Below are 21,648 nucleotides of genomic sequence, written 5' to 3'. Positions count from 1 at the left end.
TGATAGAAACCCCATAATTACAATAAACCCCTTGTTTACTTTTGACCATATCCACCACCGCCAGGCGTATTAATGACGATGCGATCACCACGGCCAAACAGGGCCGAATTCTTTCCAGTCATGTTGAGTGTCCTTACAACATCATCGCCTTGGCTGGACTTTTCATGCCGAACCCAGATATTGAGGCCCTTCTTGCCATCCTCGCCGCCAGCAAGGCCATAGGGACTAAACACGCGTCGCTCAGACAAGATGGACACTTGGATGCCATCCTCTAAAAATTCGATTTCACGAATGACACCATCACCGCCATTGTGTTTGCCTCGACCACCTGTGTGAGGACGAATTGCAAACTGGTGAAGTATCACAGGATAGCGTTTCTCCAAGATCTCAGGATCAGTGATACGAGTGTTCGTCATGTGGGTGTGCACACCGCTTTGACCTTCCCATGTAGGACCGGCACCACTGCCACCAGCAATGGTTTCATAGTAACCCCAACCAGTGGTTGTGCTACCGGTATCTTCATTCTTCCCACCTTTACCAAACGTGAGGTTGTTGCAGCATCCCTGACTAGCTGCGCAGGCATTGAAGGCCTTGAGCACGACATCCACCAATCGCTGACTAGTCAAGACATTGCCTCCCACGACAGCACAACGCTCAGAAGGACTCAAGATGGAGTTGGCAGGGATTTTGATGGATATAGGCTCCAGACAGCCAGAATTGAGTGGAATGTCTTGATTCACCAAACAACGGATAGAATAAATGATAGCAGAGTGGCACACACTTTCAGGCGTATTTGTATTTCCATACACTTCAGGGCCTGTTCCTTGGAAATCAAACAAAGCGGTACCTTGAACTGGGTCAATAGACACCTTTAAGTGGATAGGCGTACCATCATCCATGTGATCAATGGCTATCAATTGCTCAGAATGCTCCTGGGCGACTTGTTTTAAAAGAGACTTCACTGCATCTGAAGCGTTTCGACGGATATGCATCATGTAGGCTTGCACCACTTCCAACGAGTATTCTTGAATCAGTGATTTGACCAGGTTGATGCCCTTTTGATTAGCAGCAATTTGAGCCTTGAGATCTAACAAGCGGTTGTGAGTAGACTTGTAACATGGCAATGTAGCGCGCATAAGGTACCTGAAACGTTATCTTTGAATGCACGTGAACCTGAGCATCCAGGATAGGAAGCTGGGATAGTGCACAAATGTTCCTCAAGCCCCTTTTGGTCGAAATGACCTTTGGAAACAATCTTGAATGACTTGATGGCAGCTCCTTCTTGATATAGCTCTTTGGAATGAGGAGGCATGGATCCAGGAGAGATGCCGCCGATATCAGCATGATGGCCTCTGGATGCCACAAAAAAGACAATCTTGCCATTGTCGAACACAGGTGTGATAATGGTGATATCTGTTGCATTGCATTAGTTGCAAACGCTCTCTTTATCTAAACTTCTCACACGTACCAGGCAAATGAGAGCCACCTGCTTGTGGGTGGTTTGTCATGATCACATCGCCCTCGGATAGTTGGCCATCATAGTAGTTGAGTTGATAAATGACAGCATGACTCAATGAGCCTAAATGCACAGGAATATGAGGTGCATTGGCTACGAGACCGCCATCAGCACCAAATAAAGCACACGAAAAGTCTGCCCTTCATGTCAATAACAAGCATTTGCACAACTTTATCAAACCACGTACCTAATCTCTCCTTGATGTTGGTTGAAATAGCTGTCTTTTGCAATGTACGGCCCATTTGCTCAGCAATACTCATGAATCTGTGCGAAAAGATGGACAGCTGAATGGGTTCCATTTCAGTAGTAACCACCTTTTTTTCGCCACGACCTACAGTGATGGTAATATGTCCTGCCGTAATCAATGCGGTGCAAGAAGGCTCCACAACGACAGTGGCAGTGACATCAATGATGATGGCGGGTCCAGTAATGGAAGATCCTGGCTTCAGATCACCCAAACGGTAGACAGGAACATGGTCATCTCTTCCAGTTTCCTCGAAATAAACGGATGCAAAATTGTCCGTCGCGTTGGAGATCTCCACAATCTTGTTTGCTGCCTTGAGCTCTTCAATATCACGATCAGGCGTGAGATCGTTGTTTTGAATGGTCTTTCCAATGCCACGAACACGGATATCATCCACAATGATGTCTCTGTCCTTGAGCAAGAAGCCAAATTCCTGAGTGTACACCTCGTGGAATGCGTTTTCAAAGTCCCAGTTATCAGCAGCAGGTTGCAGTGTCATCAAGGCACAATCAGTGCCATCGTAGCGAAGGTTGAGATAGACTTCAGTGACAATATCTCTGTCTCTGAAGCCTTGTTTGGAAAGCTCAGCAATTGATTCATTTTTCAAATGTGATACACGCTCTTGGATACGAGATAGCCCTGTATTCAGCTTTTCAGCCGAGGGCTCCTGCACCTCATGAACAACATCAGCGAGTGCCAAGCCGAAAGCAGACAAGATAGAGCTGTGGCGATACAGCACAATCTTGTTGATACCAAGGTTACGGGCGATGCCACATGCGTGTTGGCCACCAGCACCACCAAATACAGCCAGAGTGTGATTGCTTGTATCATGACCTTTGGCTTCAGTCAAGGCACGGATTGGACGACACATGGTTTCGTTGGCTACCTTGATAAAGCCATAAACAATCTCATCCAAGGACTTGTGCTCACCCGTCGAGGTATTAATGGTATCGGCAAGCTCTTGAAACTTCTTTTCCACGACATCCCTGTCCAGAGGTTGATCTTCGTTAGGCCCAAAGATCTTGGGAAAGTAGTCTGGCAGAAGACGGCCGAGATGCAAGTTGGCATCCGAAACAGCTAATGGACCACCCTTTCTGTAACAGGCGGGGCCTGGATGAGCACCAGCACTCTAACATCATACACGTGTGAGCAATACAACCATTACCTAATATATATTCTTTACTATTACCTCAGGGCCGACGACAAACATGCCATTCTTAAAAAACAGCATGGATCCACCGCCAGCAGCCACTGTGTTGATGTCTAATTGAGGTGCTTGTATAGTAACGCCAGCAGTAGTCGTCTCAAACACATGTTCATAATGACCATCGAATCGAGACACATCTGTGCTAGTACCACCCATATCAAACCCAATGACAGGTACCTTGGACTGCCTGTCAAATGTTGTCAAAGCGTATCCAACGACGCCGCCTGCAGGGCCAGACAAGATGGCCCTGAAACCAGAGAAATTGCTCACAGGCACCAAACCACCATCACTTTGCATGAATTGCAACTGTGTTGTCCCTTTTTCAAATCCATCATCAAAGCCGCTTACAAACCCCTTGATGTATTTCTTGATACAAGGTGTCAAATAGGCATCTGCAGTTGCTGACGTACCGCGTGGAACCACCTTGACCATGGGCATGACCTGGCTGGAAAGCGAGACGTGGTCAAAGCCAATAGACTGCGCTAATTCGCCAATCTGTTGCTCATGGTCAGGGAAAGTGTAAGAGTGCAAAAGACAAATGGCAATGCTTCTGTAGCCTTCGTCATACAGTGATTGCAATTGAAGTTTGATGGCATCCAGGTCTAGTAAGAAGGAGTATTAGACTACATAGCCGTTACTTTTCTCTGGCAATGACACTTTACCTGGTGGTTGAACTACTTTGATCCACTCTCCTGATATACCTTGACTCACATTATCATCCTTGATATCTTTGGGATCAATCTGCTCGGATGAAGCAGCTGAATTTAGCAAGACAACACTGGCACATCAAGTCAGTAAAAAAAAAAAAAAAAAAAAAAAAAAAAAGATGAATGCTATACATGTTAGACACACTTACCGCTCATCAATCTCAATGACCTTTTGATAGAGCACGTCGGGCTTACTAATAGAGAGATCAAAGATCTTGGGTCTTGATTGATTGCCTAACGAAAAACAAACATCAATGCCCTTGCAACTTTTTTTTTTTAGCGTGAGAATTGTACTTTACCTATGGTCAATAGATCGCCAAAACCTTTGGTGATGAGCAATGCACTTGATTCTCCTTTTCTCTCTAGCAATGCATTGGTAGCGACTGTGGTGCCCATGCGCACGCTTTCTAAAAGCCATTGGTTTAGTGCTTGAAAATTGACGGCTACATTAGATATGCCCTACTCACCAATGTTGGTCGTAGGCACAGGCTCAGACCGAGGGTGCTTTTCACCCGTAGCAAGCTCTACGATTCGTCTAATGCCTTCGGTAGGAGCGTCTTTGTAGTTTGAAGGGTCCTCTGAGAGCAATTTCACAACGTATTCCTTGTAGTTTTCATCTCCCGGTTTACCGACGAAACCAATACAATCAGTAAATGTACCTCCTCTGTCAATACAGATGGTCAGTGGTGCAGATGTAGTTGTCATACTCATGTTTTCCGAATCCAATTCCAAGTAGAAAAAAAAAAGGTAGAAACGAAAGAAAGAGAACTTGTGCCTAACATTCATCTCTCGCGATATCTAATGCATTTTATTATCAAGCCCAAACTTTAAAAAGGACCTTGAAAATCGGGTAAATCATAATGTTGGAGATGATGGCATTATCCGCTTAAAACAATAGACGCAAAGAATAATGAAATCAAGGAAAAAAGGGAGGAGAAACTATACTATTATTTACAGGTTGTATCAAAATCTTTAGTCAAACGAAGGTAGCCAGAGGGCTAACTCTTCAGCACCAGTAACAGCGACTGCATTGCTAGGATTATAGCCCACGATTTTTATGCCCGTTTTATGAGGTGTTGGTAATGTAGCAAATGGTTGATTGTCCAGCATGCCGTTATTTGCGTTCAAATCCCAAATACGCAAATGAGCATCTCTTCCACCTGCCATGACAAATCGAGCATCGGGCGTGATGCACACCTCCTCACCACAAGAAGCAACATTGTTCGTGCCGGAATGACCCACTAATCTCTGCAGTAGTTTGCCTTCAAAAGCATCCAACACATAAAGAATGTCTGCTGTGGTGGTTATAATGAGTTGTTTTCCATCTGCGGAAAACTTGAGACTGGTCCATTCAGGTAGTCGGCCAGCTGGGAATTGAGGATCCTCTACTGTCCAAGTGGCAAAAGGTCCTTTTGTATAATCTCTCACATCGTAGACTCGGATCGTATTGCAGTTGTTGCCTACAGCAAACACCAAGCCTTGCGGATCAAATGCTACTAATGTCTTTCCGTCTCCATGCAATACACCCTGTGTAAATGTGATCAGTCAAGGCGTACGCTCAAATGCTGCATTCGTGTTGGCAAATACCTGGCAGGTGGATGACCGCAAATCCCATAATCTCACAGTCTGATCCAGCGACGAAGTCATTACGGTATCATTGACTGGCGACATTTCGACTGCAATAACTCTATGCCAACATATTAAGATCGAATCTGACGATGGAAAATCGATGCTACATCTACCTCTTTTTGTGTCCTCGAAAGTAGCGAATGTATTTGTTGTCGTGCACGGATAGGTATCTTAGTGTGTCTACAATTCCTATTAGCATGATTTCAGGTACATGCATACCAGCATGGATTGTTACCATCTTCTTTAGTGGATGCATAAATAACGTTGTTTTTGTGATGTGTGAATCGAGCGAGCGTGGCACCATACTTTTTAGAGTAGAGAGTTGAGCGAGCACTATAAGAGACACCTGTCAAAACTAATGACATGACCGCCAACCTGCTATGCTTACGTACGTTCCCTCTTTGCAGTTGTATACGTTCAAGCTATCATCATCGCCAGCAGTAACACAATACTCTCCTGTATCATTGAACGAGATGGAAGTCATTGGTCTCTCGCTTTCCGGAAACACTTTTGCCACTTTGCTAGCTGCAAGCAGCTCCCTCGATAACTCGACCTTTCTAGCAGATGCCATTCTGATATAAACAAGAGGAAGAGGATAGCTTACGAAAAATTTGATACCATCAAGATAGAGTATTGCCTGTGACCGTACGGCTCTAATTGGTCAACATTGGCTGCCGCGTGCTCAGGATTTGAAAAGATTTTAAAAAAGCACTCTCCCTCTTTTTTCTTTTTTCTCTTCTTCTTTTATCTTTTTTTATAATAAAAAAAATGGCTTTAAAACGTATTAACAAAGTAAATATCATGATAGCGACGTTTTGCATTCAACTTGTATTAACAGCATCTTTTGATAGGAACTCAAAGACCTCGAACGCGATCCTCCTTCTTCATGTTCAGCAGGTCCTATTGGAGATGATTTGTTCCATTGGCAAGCAACTATTATGGGCCCTGTAAGTATTCTGTCTGTGAGCGGAGGCATTTGGATTCGATATTAAGTGCTTGCTGTATTAGGAGGATAGCCCTTACCAAGGTGGTGTTTTCTTCTTGTCTATCCACTTCCCTACTGACTACCCCTTCAAGCCTCCAAAGGTGAGTCATGGCTTTTTAGCGTAGTCGTAAATGTTACCGCTGGGATGCTGATATTACATGGTATAGATCAACTTCACTACCAAGATCTACCATCCCAACATTAACAGCAATGGCTCCATTTGTCTCGATATCTTGAAGGACCAGTGGTCTCCTGCTTTGACCATTTCCAAGGGTAAATATATAACACGCGGCTCATCTCTCATTATGAAAAGGGAGAGAGAGAGAGATGAAACTCAGATGTACATGTCTTACTCACATTTTCGAACAGTTCTTTTATCTGTCTGCTCTTTGCTCACTGACCCTAACCCTGATGGTAAGTAGTTGCGGCGCATTTCGATTGAAAAGGAAGGGGAAATATTGATTTTTACTTCTCCTAATGTAGACCCACTTGTACCCGAACTCGCTCATATCTACAAAACTGATCGTTCTCGCTACGAGTCTACAGCAAGAGATTGGACCAGAAAATATGCTAGTAAGTTGATGTTTGTTTGACAGTTAGTGGCTGCAGTATACTTAATGTGTTTTGTCTATAGTGTAAATGAGTTGGTTTTTTTTTATTCCCCCCCCCCCTTTTTTTTTTCTTTTTTATATGTAATCGATAAAGATGTCTTTTTTTTTTTTTTTTTTTTTTCTTTTATTGTTATTATAAAAAATGGTGTGATTTCAATGAGTTAAGTTGCTGTTGTCGTGATGCTTCTTTTAACGTAAACATGATTAAGATGGCGAATAGCCTTCTACAAGCTATTTATATATATATATATGCTATACTCTTGGCTTGAAGCTGTTGGCATTTTCCTTGAAGAATTTCTCGATAGATTCACAGGATGAGCTAATGAGCATAGCCGTGTGCGGTACACAGATGCTGCCAGACGTTTGCTGTACCCAATCAAAATAATCGAGATATGTTTGGATTTGTTTCTCTAAATAAAGAATGAGTATGCCATCAAATGTAGCCTTAGCAGACATACCTGTAGGATTTGCATACGCCTTGTCTCTATAGCTGCTGTTTTCATAAGTATCGTGGTAAATTTGTGACATTTCTTGCTTCAACCTGGCGTCAAACCAAACATCTTTACCAAGCCCGCTCATGTAGTATCCAAGATCCATAAGACGGCCGTGACAAAACTTAAAATGCTCATATCCTGTTGACAGCGTCAATAGTTCCACGATGCGCTGGCCATTCAGCACTTCAGGACCTGTGAGTGTGTAGACTTGTCCATCGTGCTTATCGTTCAGCTGCTTGTATGTGTGCTGAATAGGGTCTACTAACAATTCTTCAATCACCTTGCATACGTCTGTAATGTCAACTGGACAGATTTGTGCATCTTGAGTCATTGGTAATATCATTTGGCGATGCTTCTCCACATAGTTGGACCACAAATGGAAGTATTGTTGCACAAAATCAAGCCTAAATCAATCAATTACCATGCCATTTTGCTTGCGATGTTATAATCATGTACCTTAGAATCGTGTATTGACATGTGCTTTGCATGACTTGTTGTTCGATCTGATGGAAATCTTGTAGAGAAGGATGGAGTTGAGAGACAGCACCCACGTGAGAGATGCAGATGATGCTAGTGACACCCGATTGCGCAGCTACTGTGCAGATGTGCTTGGCATGTTCAACTCGTTTGCTTTCATTTCCAATAGCAAGCACAATGTGATCTACTCCTCGAAGTGCAAGTGAAAGCTGGTTTGGGTGGCTGTAGTCAACTTCTCTGACATCAATGCCAGCATTCGAGAAACCATGGCAACGAGATTTACTGGAGCAGAGCACCCGTAGTTGAGGTCGTAGTTCTTTGTATTGTGCAAGATGAGATGTGATAGCAAACCCCATGTACTGATCCACGTTTGTAACCAAAAGCATAGTTTATCTTGTTTTGATTTGTTTGTTTGTTTATTTGACTGATGTATTTATCTATCAAAAGAAAGCTTCTTTTTCGAGAGAGATGGTGATGACCGCAGAAAGATGTGATTCTAGACGCAAATATCTATAGTAACGTATACAACACCGAAAGGAAAACAGAAAAAGAAGAGAAGCTCTTTTGATTACGAAATTTAACCTTGCTATTTATCTGTGTTTTACCGTTTGTCTGTTTTACAGAACTTCATGTTTGTTTGCTCGGAGAAAAATATCGTGTATGACGGCACTACTGTCATCATGAGAGTAGAACCTGACAAGAATTACCTGATATCTATATCATAGTTCGATGTGGATCGAGTAAAGGAAGGCTATTTGGTTTCAATATCGACCTCTTTGGGATAGAACAAATTAGACGATTTATTACACCCAATGACTAGCCTGTAGCCTTCAAATCAACGATCTGCATGGATTGTATCCACCCACATCGACCTGTCAAACCTGATCCGACTATACTGACATCAGCGATTGAATCTGTCTCAATGCGGGAATAACATGTAGCATAGTTCCTCGGTTCATACATGTATCATGTTCACAAAAACTATTCTGTCTAGACGACATACAAAAATAGGTGGTTATAATATAAACATCACACAGATCAGCGAGACCTCACATTGTGCATCTGCCCTGTATATGGTGCACTGATTGGTTTTTAGCTTTGGCGCCAATGCCACATACGAACTATTTAAAATCTACGGTTGGACCTTTTGAAATGTTCCTTGAAATTCAATCTTTGCCAATAATGAGCAAGGATCGACCGCACATGACGAAGAGAAGCGTCAAAACTAAACAAACTCACCGAGTCTGTTTGTCTCAACTACTTAATGAAATTTGATGAAAAAGGAACGGTGAATACCCACATTGAAAAGCTTAATTTGTCTCCGAGAATCCCAGGCAAATCGATGATCCGATTTATCTCTTTGATTTGACAGATAACCACACAATTACAATGAAACCAATCGAACCGAATCAGAGAAAATTTTTTTTTCTTCTTCATTTCTTATTATCCACATGAATCCCATCGAAATTGCCGTTTTGCCCAGCAAAGGCAGAGGTTACAAAGCAGCTACCACCATTGCCACTGGCACTGTTATTCATGTATCCGACCCACTGGCTACTACTGTATCACAAGAATGGATACCCGAAACCTGTATGTGGTGTTTTAATTTCAGTTATCCCAAGAAACAAAAGGTCAAAGTGATGGCATTACAAGAAGAAAAAGTACTGGCAAATCGATGGCAGGTGCCGATCAAGAAAAACAGTGGAAGTTTGTTCAAAGGCATGTTGTTTTGCACGGAATCTTGTAAAAGTCAATTCATACTGCATGATAAGACATCTCTCATATTGGCATCACATTATCGACTTGATCAAGAACACACATCAAGTAGCAACCACACACCAGATGCGCCCATACCAGCTCATATTCACCAAAACATAAAGAACGTGCCTTGGATTGATGTGGACAATGATGAATCATTAACGCTCTGGTTAGAAGATGCTTGGGATTGCATAACAAAGAGTAATGATTTGCACCGAGATATCGACGATAATGACAAGGCCATGTGTAGGCTGATCGCTACCTGCATTGCTCGTAAGCATGACGACCCAGATCAATTTGAGGAGCTTCTGGTCATCCAAAATAACGAATTGGCACACTTCAGGAGCCACTATACAACCTCGACTTTATACCCCAGTAGAGTGAATCAACTTCCTGTATTCAAAAATGATGTCAACAAGAGAAAGACATTACTGTCAGTGCTGCCAGCTGAAGTACAGAATGTTGTGGCATTATACGCCTTCTTTACGCGTGCGCTGACAAGTCCACTCCATCAAGTACCAGCGCTAGCTAACGTAGACCATCGACTCTTCCGTTCCATCTATTTCAGAGAGAGGGCAAACAGCTTTGGATTGTGGGAATTGGGTGATAGTGGTGTTTCTTTGGCTGATGGAGGTGTCACTGATGATTTGGAGCTACTAGGCTGGGGTATCTATCCTTCTGCTGTCTATTTCAATCATTCATGCGATGCCAATGTTGTCAAAGTGAGAGAGGGAAGGCAAATGAAGTTTTTAGCAAGGCGCATGATTGAAAAGGGCGAGGAAGCATGTATTTCCTATGGTTCAGTCGGTGAAGATGTAAAAGACCGTCGTGCAAGACTCCTTTCTCATTATCATTTTCTGTGCCAATGCACACGATGTATCCAAGAAGACTTGCAACAGAATTCAATCATTCGCTAATAAACATGAAAAGTAATTACTTGTTTTTGGACGGGCTTGCGCACTGGTTTCCTGTGCTAGAACTTTTTTTTAACAGCTAGAGTAGCACGAGCTTGTCTCTATTGTGAATTCACGCAGGCTAGATGGCAGATTAGTGCTGATTACACTGTCTTTAGCGCTCAAAAGTATGCAAAATACAGCGTGAATTGGATGCTTTTGAGCCGTATTTCTCGCGTTAGAAGCTGTTCTAGACCTCCAGAATAGCACTACACAATTGCTTTCACTTGGCACTTGCTTGCTGACATCTTTGCTCAACTTTTTTGAAGACCAAAAAAACATGGTCAAAAATCGACCAAAAGCCATGAGGGATACCTCATGGTTTTCATCGAAAATCAAACGATCGCATTTTTCACCTTGAAAATAAAGAATTTTACTATGGTATGTATTGAATCAAAATGTTTCTCTCGATCCAACGCAACCCCTAAAACTACTTTTGTGAGGTCTTCATATGCAAAATATGGCTATTTTCGCTAAAAACCTCGTTTCATATTTTATTAAATTGTTCAATAACTTCAGTTGAAACACGTATTACAATTAGCACCATTGGAAGCGCCTCGAAAAGTACTCCAAGAATGTATTAGGAAGCGTAGGGTGATCATCACAACTTGTATAGTCAAATATCACAAAATAGATTAAAGAAGTCGAAAAAAGACAATATCGGTCCAATCTTGAACAGAAAAAAAAAAAAACTGAGTTTGAATCGATTTTGGCGGCGGCGGCTTGCTGCTGGCTGACCTAAATGCGTTTCTATTGATGACAGTAATGATTGCGATGCTGATTAAATGGGAATCATGGAGTTGAAATGGTAATTGCTTAGCGCAAATACTTTTTTTTGGGGGGGGGGGGAGCTTTGCCTCATGAAGGCGTCTTTTGCAATGAGACTACCTCAAAAAAGTCGATGTAGATTTTACTCACGTCCTGTATTTACTTATGACCAGCTTTATGTCGCCATCTTATTAAGAGCATCAGCAGCAGCGAATGGTATGACAATTCTATTATCAGAAAATGGCGATTGTGATGTACAAATGCTGCAAAAAACTTGAATTTTCTTTCATATCGTTTCCATAATAGGTTTCGTTTGATATCAGTGTAAGCAAAAAGGGGTGCTGAGGGAGATACCTCCTCTCCTCCTCCTGACTTTGATATAACCTTTCTTTTGCTAACTAATAATTGGCTGTTTAAAATCCACTTGATATACCAAAATTTTATAATATCAAATTTAAAATGTCTTTGGCGAGAGCCCGTAGGGCAACGCCGACATCGAGCGTAGCGAGATAGATCGGCTAGTAAGTAAATACAGGACTTGTGTAAAATCTACATCGACTTTTTTGAGGTAGTCTCATTGCAAAAGACGCCTTCATGAGGCAAAGCTCCCCCCCAAAAAAAAAGTATTTGCGCTAAGCAATTACCATTTCAACTCCATGATTCCCATTTAATCAGCATCGCAATCATTACTGTCATCAATAGAAACGCGTTTAGGTCAGCCAGCAGCAAGCCGCCGCCGCCAAAATCGATTCAAACTCAGTTTTTTTTTTTTTTTTTCTGTTCAAGATTGGACCGATATTGTCTTTTTTCGACTTCTTTAATCTATTTTGTGATATTTGACTATACAAGTTGTGATGATCACCCTACGCTTCCTAATACATTCTTGGAGTACTTTTCGAGGCGCTTCTAATGGTGCTAATTGTAATACGTGTTTCAACTGAAGTTATTGAGCAATTTAATAAAATTTAAAATGAGGTTTTTGACGAAAATAGCCATATTTCACATATGAAGACCTCACAAAAGTAGTTTTAGGGGTTGCGTTGGATTGAGAGAAACATTTTGATTCAATACATACCATAGTAAAATTCTTTATTTTCAAGGTAAAAAATGCGATCGTTTGATTTTCGATGAAAACCATGAGGTATCCCTCATGGCTTTTGGTCGATTTTTGACCATGTTTTTTTGGTTGAGCAAAGGTGTCAGGAAATTACTACTACTCAAGTACAATTGTTTAGCGTTATTCCGGTGGCTCAGAAAGGTCTACATATCAAGATATGAAGGCTTGAAAGCTGTCTAATTTGGTTATATTTTGCTTTATGGCTTTTATTTACACGGCATGAATCACATCTCTGATAGCTGAAGTCTTCTGGAAGGGCAGTTCTGCAGCCTGTGCAACTTGTAATTCGAACAGGAGACATATTGATTTCGGTAAAGCTGATTCATGCAAATTTTGATGCGATATGTTGCTAGTAAGCTTATTAACAATGGAAATGAAAACCCGAATTTGCTGCTTAAACACTATGGTTTTGCGCCTTTGCTAGGTTACAATAAAACCCATTGACTAATATTACCAAATAATGAATTAGATACAATCTCGCTACGCTCGTATTTTTATATTTGATAGGCTTGATTATTGAAAACTACTCATACAGAAGATGTGAAATGCATAAGCATCGTCGTTGCTTTTGCTGAACTGTGATCCGCCGACTTGTTGATGCTGTGATATGGAATAACAAAGATTACTGTCTTTTGACAGCCATATACCATTTGATTCCTTGATTCAGCAATACTTCATGTGATATAATATAGAAAAAAGAGAGAGAGAGAGAGAGCGCAGGTCATTTTAACGATATTAATGGTGATTTCATATTTTAGGCAATTTTGAGCATCTCCTGTCCATGATGATTTCCAGATTTAGGCAAATTGCATACAGACGATTGGTTAATGGCGACTATACTCGGCTTGGTATTCATAAGCATCTTTGTGTTTGCACATAGTGCTGTTGGCTGACAGGGTTCGAAATGAGACGAAATTTGCCAACCTAAGGCCAACAAGTAATCACAAACCATGGTCATCTATGGTTTCCTATTCCTTCTTTTATGACCATTCTCTACTGGACACAAGAACACATGAACTTCAGAAACTCAGATACAATGTGTAGAGTGATTCTATTCAGAGGACGTCATTGGCGATTCCCCTTTATTGGATAATTGCCAGCGACTTTTTCTCTTCTCTCGTACTCTTTTTCTCTTTTTCTATTTCTTCTATTTTATATTTTTTATACTATATCGCATACATGACTTCACAACAAGGAAAGACCTATCAATTCAAGCTTGTTCTTTTGGGTAAATGAATAGAGATAATGATACCAAGGAAACACATGTTAAATGTTGACTCTTTTCTTAGGCGAGTCTGCTGTAGGAAAGTCAAGGTAAATGGGGATTTTAATACAGCACAAAAAAGAAATCTGTATTGCTTGGTAGAGAAGAAAGCGACTAACATGCATTTCTTGGCTGATAGTCTGGTGATGCGTTTTGTTAAAGATCATTTTGATGAATACAGAGAGAGCACTATTGGTGGTGAGTACCAATTTTGATAACATTCGGCTCTTTCATCTTGTCTCTCTTCTCTTATTTGTTTTCGCTTTCTATATACATCATATGAGTATAAAGGGGGTAAAGGAAAACTAAATACAAGCGGAAAAGGAGGGTTGAAGAAAGAGAAATTGCTTGTAAGGGGATGCCTATCATTGTGCTAAATTTCTTTCAACTTGTAGCTGCGTTCTTGGCACAAACTATCTCATTAGATGATAACACTACTGTAAAATTTGAAATTTGGTATGTTAAAACATGTTAGATTAATACATATGACTTATGCATGACACATATAGGGACACAGCAGGTCAAGAAAGATACAAGGTATTTCATTATATTTTAATTAATCTGTAGAATAATCGGATGATCTGTACTAATACCAAGTGCAAAGAGTTTGGCACCCATGTATTATCGCAATGCTAATTGCGCTGTCGTCGTGTATGATATTACTCAAGCTGTAAGTCCCCTTCTTTGCTGCTGGCTTAAGAAAAAAAAACATGCCAACTCACCGCATTTCATCTAGTCCTCTTTGGATAAAGCTAAGGCTTGGGTCAATGAATTACAACGCCAAGCAGATCCCAATATTGTCATTGCATTAGCTGGTAACAAGTCCGATCTTGAGGCCAGAAGAGCTATTGAGACCAAGGTAAGATGAGCAGGTATGCTGATCAGTGATAGTCGACTTACTGATCATACATAGACTGCTCAAGAGTACGCTGACGAAGCTGGTTTGTTGTTTTTTGAAACTTCGGCAAAAACTGCCGAGAATGTCAACGAGTTATTTCATGCGATAGCCAAGCGTATGCCTCTCGATCAACTTGCAGATAGCTCGCGTGGTGGTAGAAATAGAGCCGGATTAAACTCTCGTGGTGGTGTAGATTTAGAGAATTCAGGAAACTCGTCTGCTGCTGGTGGATGTGCCTGTAAGTTGAACAATACCAAATGTGTAAATGTGATAATTGACATTTCATGTTGCAACAGGTTAGGTTGATTTGAATCGATTATTTTGCTGATCCTTTTTTTCCCCTTCCTCCTCCTCTCCCCTTCTTCGTTAATGTATTGCTACCCTAATTATATTTTTTTATATGAATCTTATACAACGCACATCTCCAAATAGTTCACACCTTCAATAAATTCTCCCTTTTTTCTTCTATCAAATGTGATGTTTGTATATAGCTTCAAGTTGGCAATACCATTTGAAAGCTTAATTTTAAGATTCCGTCGTTTAATCCTCACTGCTTTCAAGCCAATCAATGTTGTTGCATAATGGCATCCTGTTGAACAAGAGGCACTCATGTAATGTTTATCATGAACATTTGATATCAGAACTCGGTATGCATGTACCCAAAACAAATAGAGTCTACCGTGAGGGCGCTAGTTGACGTCAACAGTATAACAGCATCTAGCTGAGATCATCTAATTGGATTTCGAATCTTGCTACAGCTTCTGGTTGTAACATTTTCATAGGCTTAATACTGTATCAACAATCATTAGAGAAACTTTGACCTGCACATGAAGTAGTGCCTGATTTGAGCCCTTCATCCGATTGTGATTCAAGTCTTTAGCTCAAAATTTGAAGTGAGATCAGTAAATACTAATCGGTAATTTTACCAGTTCTGGCACGTCCAAATGGCCTCATCAAGATGGATGATGCCCATATTGTATCAAGCCGAGACAGCCATCGCAATGCGTCCTTCAATCAACAAGGCAAACTCCCGGAGTTCAAATGAATCCATGCGACGCTGATGTGTACAGACAGAGCTACATTCACGTACAATTCAGGAATATTTGCAAGCGCGAAACATTTTTCGTTATTCTTCCATCCATCGCTCGAATATTATGTCACGTATTAGTAGATCACCTACTCAATCACCTTCATTCAGGACAGAAAGAGCGTTTAGAACAACACTGGCATCCTCCTCAAGTGCACCTATTCATAGCGACTCCATCAATGCCTCCAACAACCACCCAGCAACATCTACAGCCAGCAAAAGTGTTTTACTATCAGAGAATCAACTGAGCAAAGTAAGACGATAGTTGGCTTGCCACTGACATAACTACCTTGGAATCTAATCGTAATAGATCAGTAAAAATCTTGCCAATATTAGAGGTGGGTCAGTTCCTGCTTTGAATACGAGCATGATTGACTCAGAGGCATCCTTTCAGTCAAGCCCCATGTCAACGAATTCTCCATCAGGTAAGCGAATGGATTCATGGTGTAAATCATACACTAAAACGGCTGTAGGTCAAGCAAGTGGTGATTCAGCTCCACAGGGGACTGTAGGTGATTTTTCTGTGCAAATCCAGGAATATGCTGTAATCGAGGACCTGTTATATGTGTTGATTGTAAGCATAGCATTACTCTGTTACTGACACATGATGCTGAACACGTTTCTTCAGGGCATTGATGGCTTATACATCAAATGCGACTATCCAAAAGCTTTACTAGACGACGGTGATCTGATGGAAGACATTCATTCGCATTATTCACAACAACAAGGAGAAACTTCGTGGGATGCCATGAGGTATATCATTGACCCTACATTAGGTACACTAAACAAGCAGAAGCGAGTTGATACGAGATACTCAGCCTTCAAACATAGATCCCAGCTTGAAGCATTTAGTGGAAAAGATCTTGCCCTTGGCAACATACTACATGTCTATTAGTGCTTTTATTGATCAGTTCTCCCGATTCGAATACGGCACAATCAACCATGCATTATGTGCTGCCATGAGAGTCTATACAAAGGAATACTTGACTTTTATCGCTCAACTAGAACACGAATTTCAAACATCAACATCGTTCACGTTGCAAAGACTGTGGTTCTATGCTCAGGAACTACTACAAAGCATGAAAATTTTGCATAATTTGGCAATGACGATACGATCCATCAAAACATCAAAGGCTACTGAAGACGAGGACGATGATATTGAAGCGGTTATAGAAGGACTTCAGAAGGAAGAATCGAATGAAGAGGTACACATATCTGAGAATCAAAAGGGTGGTGCTATTCTCAACATTTTATCCGAGAGATTGATTGGCCTCAGTGGGTAGGTGCTACCTGCATATGCGTATTTTGTTGGATGCTGATGTTTGACGTTCCAGTGATCCCAAGTGCAAAAAGATCTACACAAAATTGCTTTCCAAGGCATCTGTACCTTATTTTGAAATTCTCAATTTTTGGATATACCACGGAGAAATCAGGGATTCATACAACGAGTTTATGGTGCTGGAGAAAAAGAGCGTCAAGAAGGAAAATTTGAAGGAAGACTACAACGATACGTATTGGGAGACTCGATATACTATACGCGAGGGCAGTGTGCCTGTGTTTCTTGAGCCCATGAAGAACCAGATCTTGTTGGCTGGCAAATTCCTCAATGTAGTGCGAGAATGTGGCGTGAGGATTGCGAATCCACAAGAGATGCAAAGCGAAATACTGGGCCAAAATATAGACCAAGATCTTAGTTTAAACAGCCCGCTAGCGAACACGTCTCAACATCCTACCAGTAACCCCTCTTTCATGCCTACAAGAAGTGAGGTTTGGGCCGCTGTAGACGGTAGTCGGTAAGAAAATGTAAATTGCTACATTTATCGTCGACTTAATTAGCGTCTCTGTAGATTCGTAAAGAGTTTGGATATTGCTTACAAGTACGCTAATCAAACATTGTTGAATTTACTACTGAAGGACCAGCAATTGATCGAGCGATTGAGGTAACTTTAGCAGCGTGTTAGTCAATGTCTGGTTGTTCATAACCATGTTGTAATAGATCTCTCAAACACTACTTCTTCCTGGACCAATCCGACTTTTTAACCTCGTTTCTGGATCTAGCCAAGGATGAATTGAAGCAACTCTCTTCGGACATCTCCCAAACAAGATTGCAATCACTAATGGATCTAGTTTTACGAAACCCTTCCTCAGTAGCCGCCTACGATCCATTCAAAGAAGATGTCAAAGTGTCGATGAGTCATTTGCGTCTGATAGATCAATTATTGCGCATCATCAGCGTGTCTGGCATGGAATCCGCTTCATCCAATCCTCGCTTATCTACACTCAATAACTCGGCTGGCGGTTTAGCAAGTAGCAGCGGCAGTGGCGTATTTGAAAGAGGGCAGAGCTTGTCAAATAGCATCATGTCTACCTCGTCCTCTATGGCAGCGACCATCAGCAAGGAGCCGTTATCAGGCTACGAAGCATTGACTTTGGACTACACTGTAACATTCCCGCTCTCTCTTGTGATATCACGCAAGGCACTCACAAAATACCAGCTCTTGTTTCGCCATATCCTCAATATGAAACACGTGGAAGATCTACTATGCAGTACATGGATGAATCAAAAGAATGCGCTGTGGAAGGGAAAATCAGGGAACCCAGAGATTGATCACCTCAAGTTCAGAATATTCTCGCTCAGAAATCGCATGCTTACATTTGTGCAGCAATTTGCATACTACGTAACAAACGAAGTATTAGAGCCAAACTGGCGTCGATTAGAAGCGAATCTGAGAAACATTACAACGGTGGATCAAGTATTGCAGTATCACTCTGACTTTCTAGACACTTGCTTGAAAGAATGTATGCTGACACACTCTAAATTACTGCGAGTAAGTGTAAATCAGGGGCGCTTACACGGGCTGTATTAACGCGCTAGTACTACTAGATTTTCAACAAATTAATTAGTTCATGCATGGCATTTACAACACAAGCTGAAAAGTACAGCCATCTCTTGGCTTCCTTGGAAAACAGCCAGACTGTGGATAGATTTGGCGTGCCCATCAGCGGATTACATGACAGTGCAGAGGCAATGTATAGTATCGCGAATCGAAGTCTGTCTCGGTTGGAAGATTCTTTCCTGTACCATATGAAATTACTTATAGATGCGCTTAATTTCTACTCGGCTCAAGAAACTGTGCAATACTTGTGTCTCGTAGTTCGTCTTGATTACAACCAGTTCTACAGCAATTCTCCAATGGCAAGAGATGCCTCATCAGCTAGACAAAGATAACGTTATACCCTTTTCAACAGTTAAGATCAACCAAATGAAGCTTTCAATATGATGTAAATAGGAGGTTCTATTGATTTATGATGAAAATATACAAATGTTGAATTAGGTTTGATATTTACAGAGGAGGATGAGAGTTGGCTATTGTGTATATGAAAAGTGTTGAACGAAGGGGCAGACTAGTATGGTGTATAAGGGCGACATGCCCTGCTTATACTTCTTCGCTGACGCGCAAGAGCTCATCTTGAGCCTTCTCCTTGGCTTCTTGCATGGCGTCTGTGTTTACAGCCAAGAAGCCAGCAACGACAAGCAAAGCGCCAATGGAATATTTGATGCCAGGCATGAATCCCTTGAATACAATATCTCCAATCAATGCGAGAGGTATCTAATGAGAGCCATTAACATTATGTGCAAACTCAATGTCCATCTATACTTACAGTTAACGAGATACCCAATGTCACTACGAGAGGAGATGTCATGAGCATGGAAAGCAACCACAAATAATCGGATCTGCATACAGAAAGGGGGGGGGGGTTAACAATTGATTTGCAAGGCAATAGGCGACTAAACACACTTACAAAAAGGTACCAATGAAGGCATTCAACAAAATGATGACCCACAATGTAGCATTCATAGGCAGTTGAAATGTCTCGAGACCAATATAATTGAGAATGGGTATCATGGGCCAGAGTAACAAGACATTGAAAGCGCCAACAAAGCCAAAAAATAACGACATGTCGATACGATCTTCGCTGCCAATCCTCAACTTTAACAGAGTGGTATAGCAACCGTAAAAGATGGCACCGAGTAATGCAAGGAAGTCACCGATAAGGGGTGCAGGAATTGAAGATAGGTAATGACCTTGATCAGCCAGCAGAGGGTCTTTATCAATAACGTCACCCCCTCCACTCAAATGATCAGAGTAAGACACAAGCGATACGCCTATTAAACTGAATCATAATATGAATAAACAATAGCACAATACAATAAGCTTCGTGTTACATACCTCACAAACACCGCAAAAATCTTGATGAGATTCATCTTTTCTACCTTGAAGATGGCACCAATGCCCAAAGTAAACAGACCAGACAACGAAGCCAAGATAGTGCTGCTTCCAACGGTAGTGTAGGCTAAGCTGGCGTTGGTTGTGTAATTTGCAATGAACCACAAGATGCAGAATCCCAAACTTAATTTGATGGTATCATAAGTGGACAACTTATGGTGTGAGGTGGTGGTTATGCTATTGGCTGTTGCATTGCCATCAGTTGACTCTGAAACTGCGGCATAGGTGGTTGTATGCTGTAGTAAAAGAATAGATGATCTGTTAGATTGATTGTCTCTGTACAACAGGCTTTTCCTATTCAGTCAATGATATCCTTATTTGTAATATCAATGCAAAAAAGGGGGTAGCAATAGTAAATGTATACATACGTTGTTGTGGTTGATAGGATTGTCCAGTAGTCTATGCAATGATGAAGCCACTCATTAGCAAAATTGCGTGCTTGGGTATTTTGTCAATTATTCAAAATATTTACTTTGTGTTCTCGTTTGCTGGTGATGATGGCATTGCATCCTGATGGCTGTACCTAGTATGCCTCCATTTCTTGAATAAGAGTGGTATAAGATAAAACGAGAATGTAGCTGTATTCAAGTAAGTGACAAGAAAGGGTTTGTTGTATTCCATTTCGCCAAACAGGCTCTGCAATTGCATTCAAATCATTAACAATGGTAACAACATTGGAGATTTCATATAAATATTTACATTCATGGCAAATGAGGATGAAACCCATATAAATACAACACCACCAAGAGCAAGGATGCCTCCCCAATATCTCTTTTGTGATAGATCTTTCAAGTCAGACATGCTGTATAAAGAGGTATATTTGTGCTTGTCAAAAGAAGAGAGAGAGAGAGAGAGAGAGAGAGAAAAGGATGATTAGAGAAAAAATATTTTATATGAACTGCCTTTTGGCAAGGTGACTGAAATTGCTAATAAATGACAGGTATGATTGGACAAAAATGATAGATACACTGGTAGGATGTAATTCGTTTGATGCCCCCAATGAGATCAGCATGACAAACTGATGGAAAACCCCCAGAATGTACGCAATTCGCATAATCAAAAGGCTCCATATATCAACAACCAAGCTCCTGGTTTCTCGGACATAGCAACTGGCATGTGGAAGCAGCTTATGTTGCTGTCATGGCAGTCATCAAGGCGTTGAGCATGGTTTGAAAGTGGGATTTGGGCAGCGTTTGTCGCACACGAGTCAGTAAGAAGCGTCAAAATAATAACGCAATAGTTACAAAACAAAGCCTTGCTCAAGAGATTAGTAGCAGGCAAATGAATTGCCCTCTGTCAGGCTACATTTTGCGCGAGCAGACAAGGTCCAGCACAAAACGCCTAATTCCTTAATACCCATCTGCAATACCTTCAATGATTGCTGTATTACCATTGATTTGTTTGTATCATGCATTCAGGGCATACAATATTACTCGAGCATTGACTTGGGAGAGTAAGATGACGAACAAACTATAGTATTGGGATTGATTTGCACTTATGGTTGCTATTTACAACTGGCTTGAGGCTAAAAAGAGCATAATTTGGCTGATTTCTAGCAAGAATTCCTCCTGATACAGGCTGTTCTGGATCGTCAGAGTGGCACCAAACAGCTTCTCTTGATTGACAGTTACATTCTGATCCTTT

At 41.2% G+C, this 21,648-nt stretch overlaps 8 protein-coding genes across 8 annotated transcripts; 4 read left to right on the top strand and 4 right to left on the bottom strand.

Annotated features, from left to right (window-relative positions):
• Nucleotides 1-35: 35 nt before the first annotated feature.
• On the bottom strand, nucleotides 36-4,379 carry ATC70_003633 (GDP-L-fucose synthase; the record flags this gene model as incomplete). Its single annotated transcript, XM_064822989.1, has 9 exons — nucleotides 36-1,087; nucleotides 1,144-1,413; nucleotides 1,469-1,651; nucleotides 1,704-2,889; nucleotides 2,950-3,569; nucleotides 3,630-3,745; nucleotides 3,824-3,908; nucleotides 3,974-4,081; nucleotides 4,142-4,379. The coding sequence occupies 9 exons, from the start codon at nucleotides 4,377-4,379 to the stop codon at nucleotides 36-38; spliced, it is 3,858 nt and encodes a 1,285-aa protein (XP_064679589.1).
• Nucleotides 4,380-4,646: 267 nt separating this feature from the next.
• On the bottom strand, nucleotides 4,647-5,874 carry ATC70_003632 (uncharacterized protein; the record flags this gene model as incomplete). The annotated part of the gene is made up of 5 exons (XM_064822988.1): nucleotides 4,647-5,201; nucleotides 5,262-5,361; nucleotides 5,417-5,483; nucleotides 5,539-5,636; nucleotides 5,696-5,874. 5 exons carry the CDS (start codon nucleotides 5,872-5,874, stop codon nucleotides 4,647-4,649), a joined length of 999 nt encoding a protein of 332 aa, XP_064679588.1.
• Nucleotides 5,875-6,071: 197 nt separating this feature from the next.
• On the top strand, nucleotides 6,072-6,927 carry ATC70_003631 (uncharacterized protein; the record flags this gene model as incomplete). The annotated part of the gene is made up of 7 exons (XM_064822987.1): nucleotides 6,072-6,095; nucleotides 6,155-6,250; nucleotides 6,312-6,389; nucleotides 6,456-6,561; nucleotides 6,658-6,702; nucleotides 6,772-6,861; nucleotides 6,923-6,927. 7 exons carry the CDS (start codon nucleotides 6,072-6,074, stop codon nucleotides 6,925-6,927), a joined length of 444 nt encoding a protein of 147 aa, XP_064679587.1.
• Nucleotides 6,928-7,151: 224 nt separating this feature from the next.
• Nucleotides 7,152-8,256, bottom strand: VMA3_1 (H(+)-transporting V0 sector ATPase subunit c; the record flags this gene model as incomplete). Its single annotated transcript, XM_064822986.1, has 3 exons — nucleotides 7,152-7,309; nucleotides 7,358-7,797; nucleotides 7,850-8,256. 3 exons carry the CDS (start codon nucleotides 8,254-8,256, stop codon nucleotides 7,152-7,154), a joined length of 1,005 nt encoding a protein of 334 aa, XP_064679586.1.
• Nucleotides 8,257-9,321: 1,065 nt separating this feature from the next.
• Nucleotides 9,322-10,545, top strand: ATC70_003629 (uncharacterized protein; the record flags this gene model as incomplete). The annotated part of the gene is made up of 1 exon (XM_064822985.1): nucleotides 9,322-10,545. One exon carries the CDS (start codon nucleotides 9,322-9,324, stop codon nucleotides 10,543-10,545), a length of 1,224 nt encoding a protein of 407 aa, XP_064679585.1.
• Nucleotides 10,546-13,645: 3,100 nt separating this feature from the next.
• ATC70_003628 (uncharacterized protein) lies at nucleotides 13,646-14,929 on the top strand (the record flags this gene model as incomplete). The annotated part of the gene is made up of 9 exons (XM_064822984.1): nucleotides 13,646-13,694; nucleotides 13,756-13,780; nucleotides 13,870-13,928; nucleotides 14,126-14,186; nucleotides 14,240-14,267; nucleotides 14,335-14,400; nucleotides 14,467-14,589; nucleotides 14,644-14,866; nucleotides 14,925-14,929. The coding sequence occupies 9 exons, from the start codon at nucleotides 13,646-13,648 to the stop codon at nucleotides 14,927-14,929; spliced, it is 639 nt and encodes a 212-aa protein (XP_064679584.1).
• An 853-nt stretch (nucleotides 14,930-15,782) lies between these two features.
• Nucleotides 15,783-18,944, top strand: ATC70_003627 (uncharacterized protein; the record flags this gene model as incomplete). The annotated part of the gene is made up of 9 exons (XM_064822983.1): nucleotides 15,783-15,968; nucleotides 16,026-16,140; nucleotides 16,189-16,289; nucleotides 16,344-16,491; nucleotides 16,547-16,994; nucleotides 17,050-17,508; nucleotides 17,563-17,655; nucleotides 17,712-18,543; nucleotides 18,600-18,944. The coding sequence occupies 9 exons, from the start codon at nucleotides 15,783-15,785 to the stop codon at nucleotides 18,942-18,944; spliced, it is 2,727 nt and encodes a 908-aa protein (XP_064679583.1).
• Nucleotides 18,945-19,152: 208 nt separating this feature from the next.
• On the bottom strand, nucleotides 19,153-20,805 carry ATC70_003626 (uncharacterized protein; the record flags this gene model as incomplete). The annotated part of the gene is made up of 7 exons (XM_064822982.1): nucleotides 19,153-19,326; nucleotides 19,379-19,451; nucleotides 19,520-19,891; nucleotides 19,948-20,240; nucleotides 20,373-20,403; nucleotides 20,477-20,640; nucleotides 20,704-20,805. 7 exons carry the CDS (start codon nucleotides 20,803-20,805, stop codon nucleotides 19,153-19,155), a joined length of 1,209 nt encoding a protein of 402 aa, XP_064679582.1.
• Nucleotides 20,806-21,648: the final 843 nt, after the last annotated feature.

Source organism: Mucor velutinosus, assembly GCF_035048745.1.
Source record: "Mucor velutinosus strain NIH1002 chromosome Unknown tig00000165, whole genome shotgun sequence".
Taxonomy (NCBI): Eukaryota; Fungi; Mucoromycota; class Mucoromycetes; order Mucorales; family Mucoraceae; genus Mucor; species Mucor velutinosus.
The sequence above is the reverse complement of the archived record's forward strand: the minus strand, read 5'-3'. Positions and strand labels throughout refer to the sequence as shown.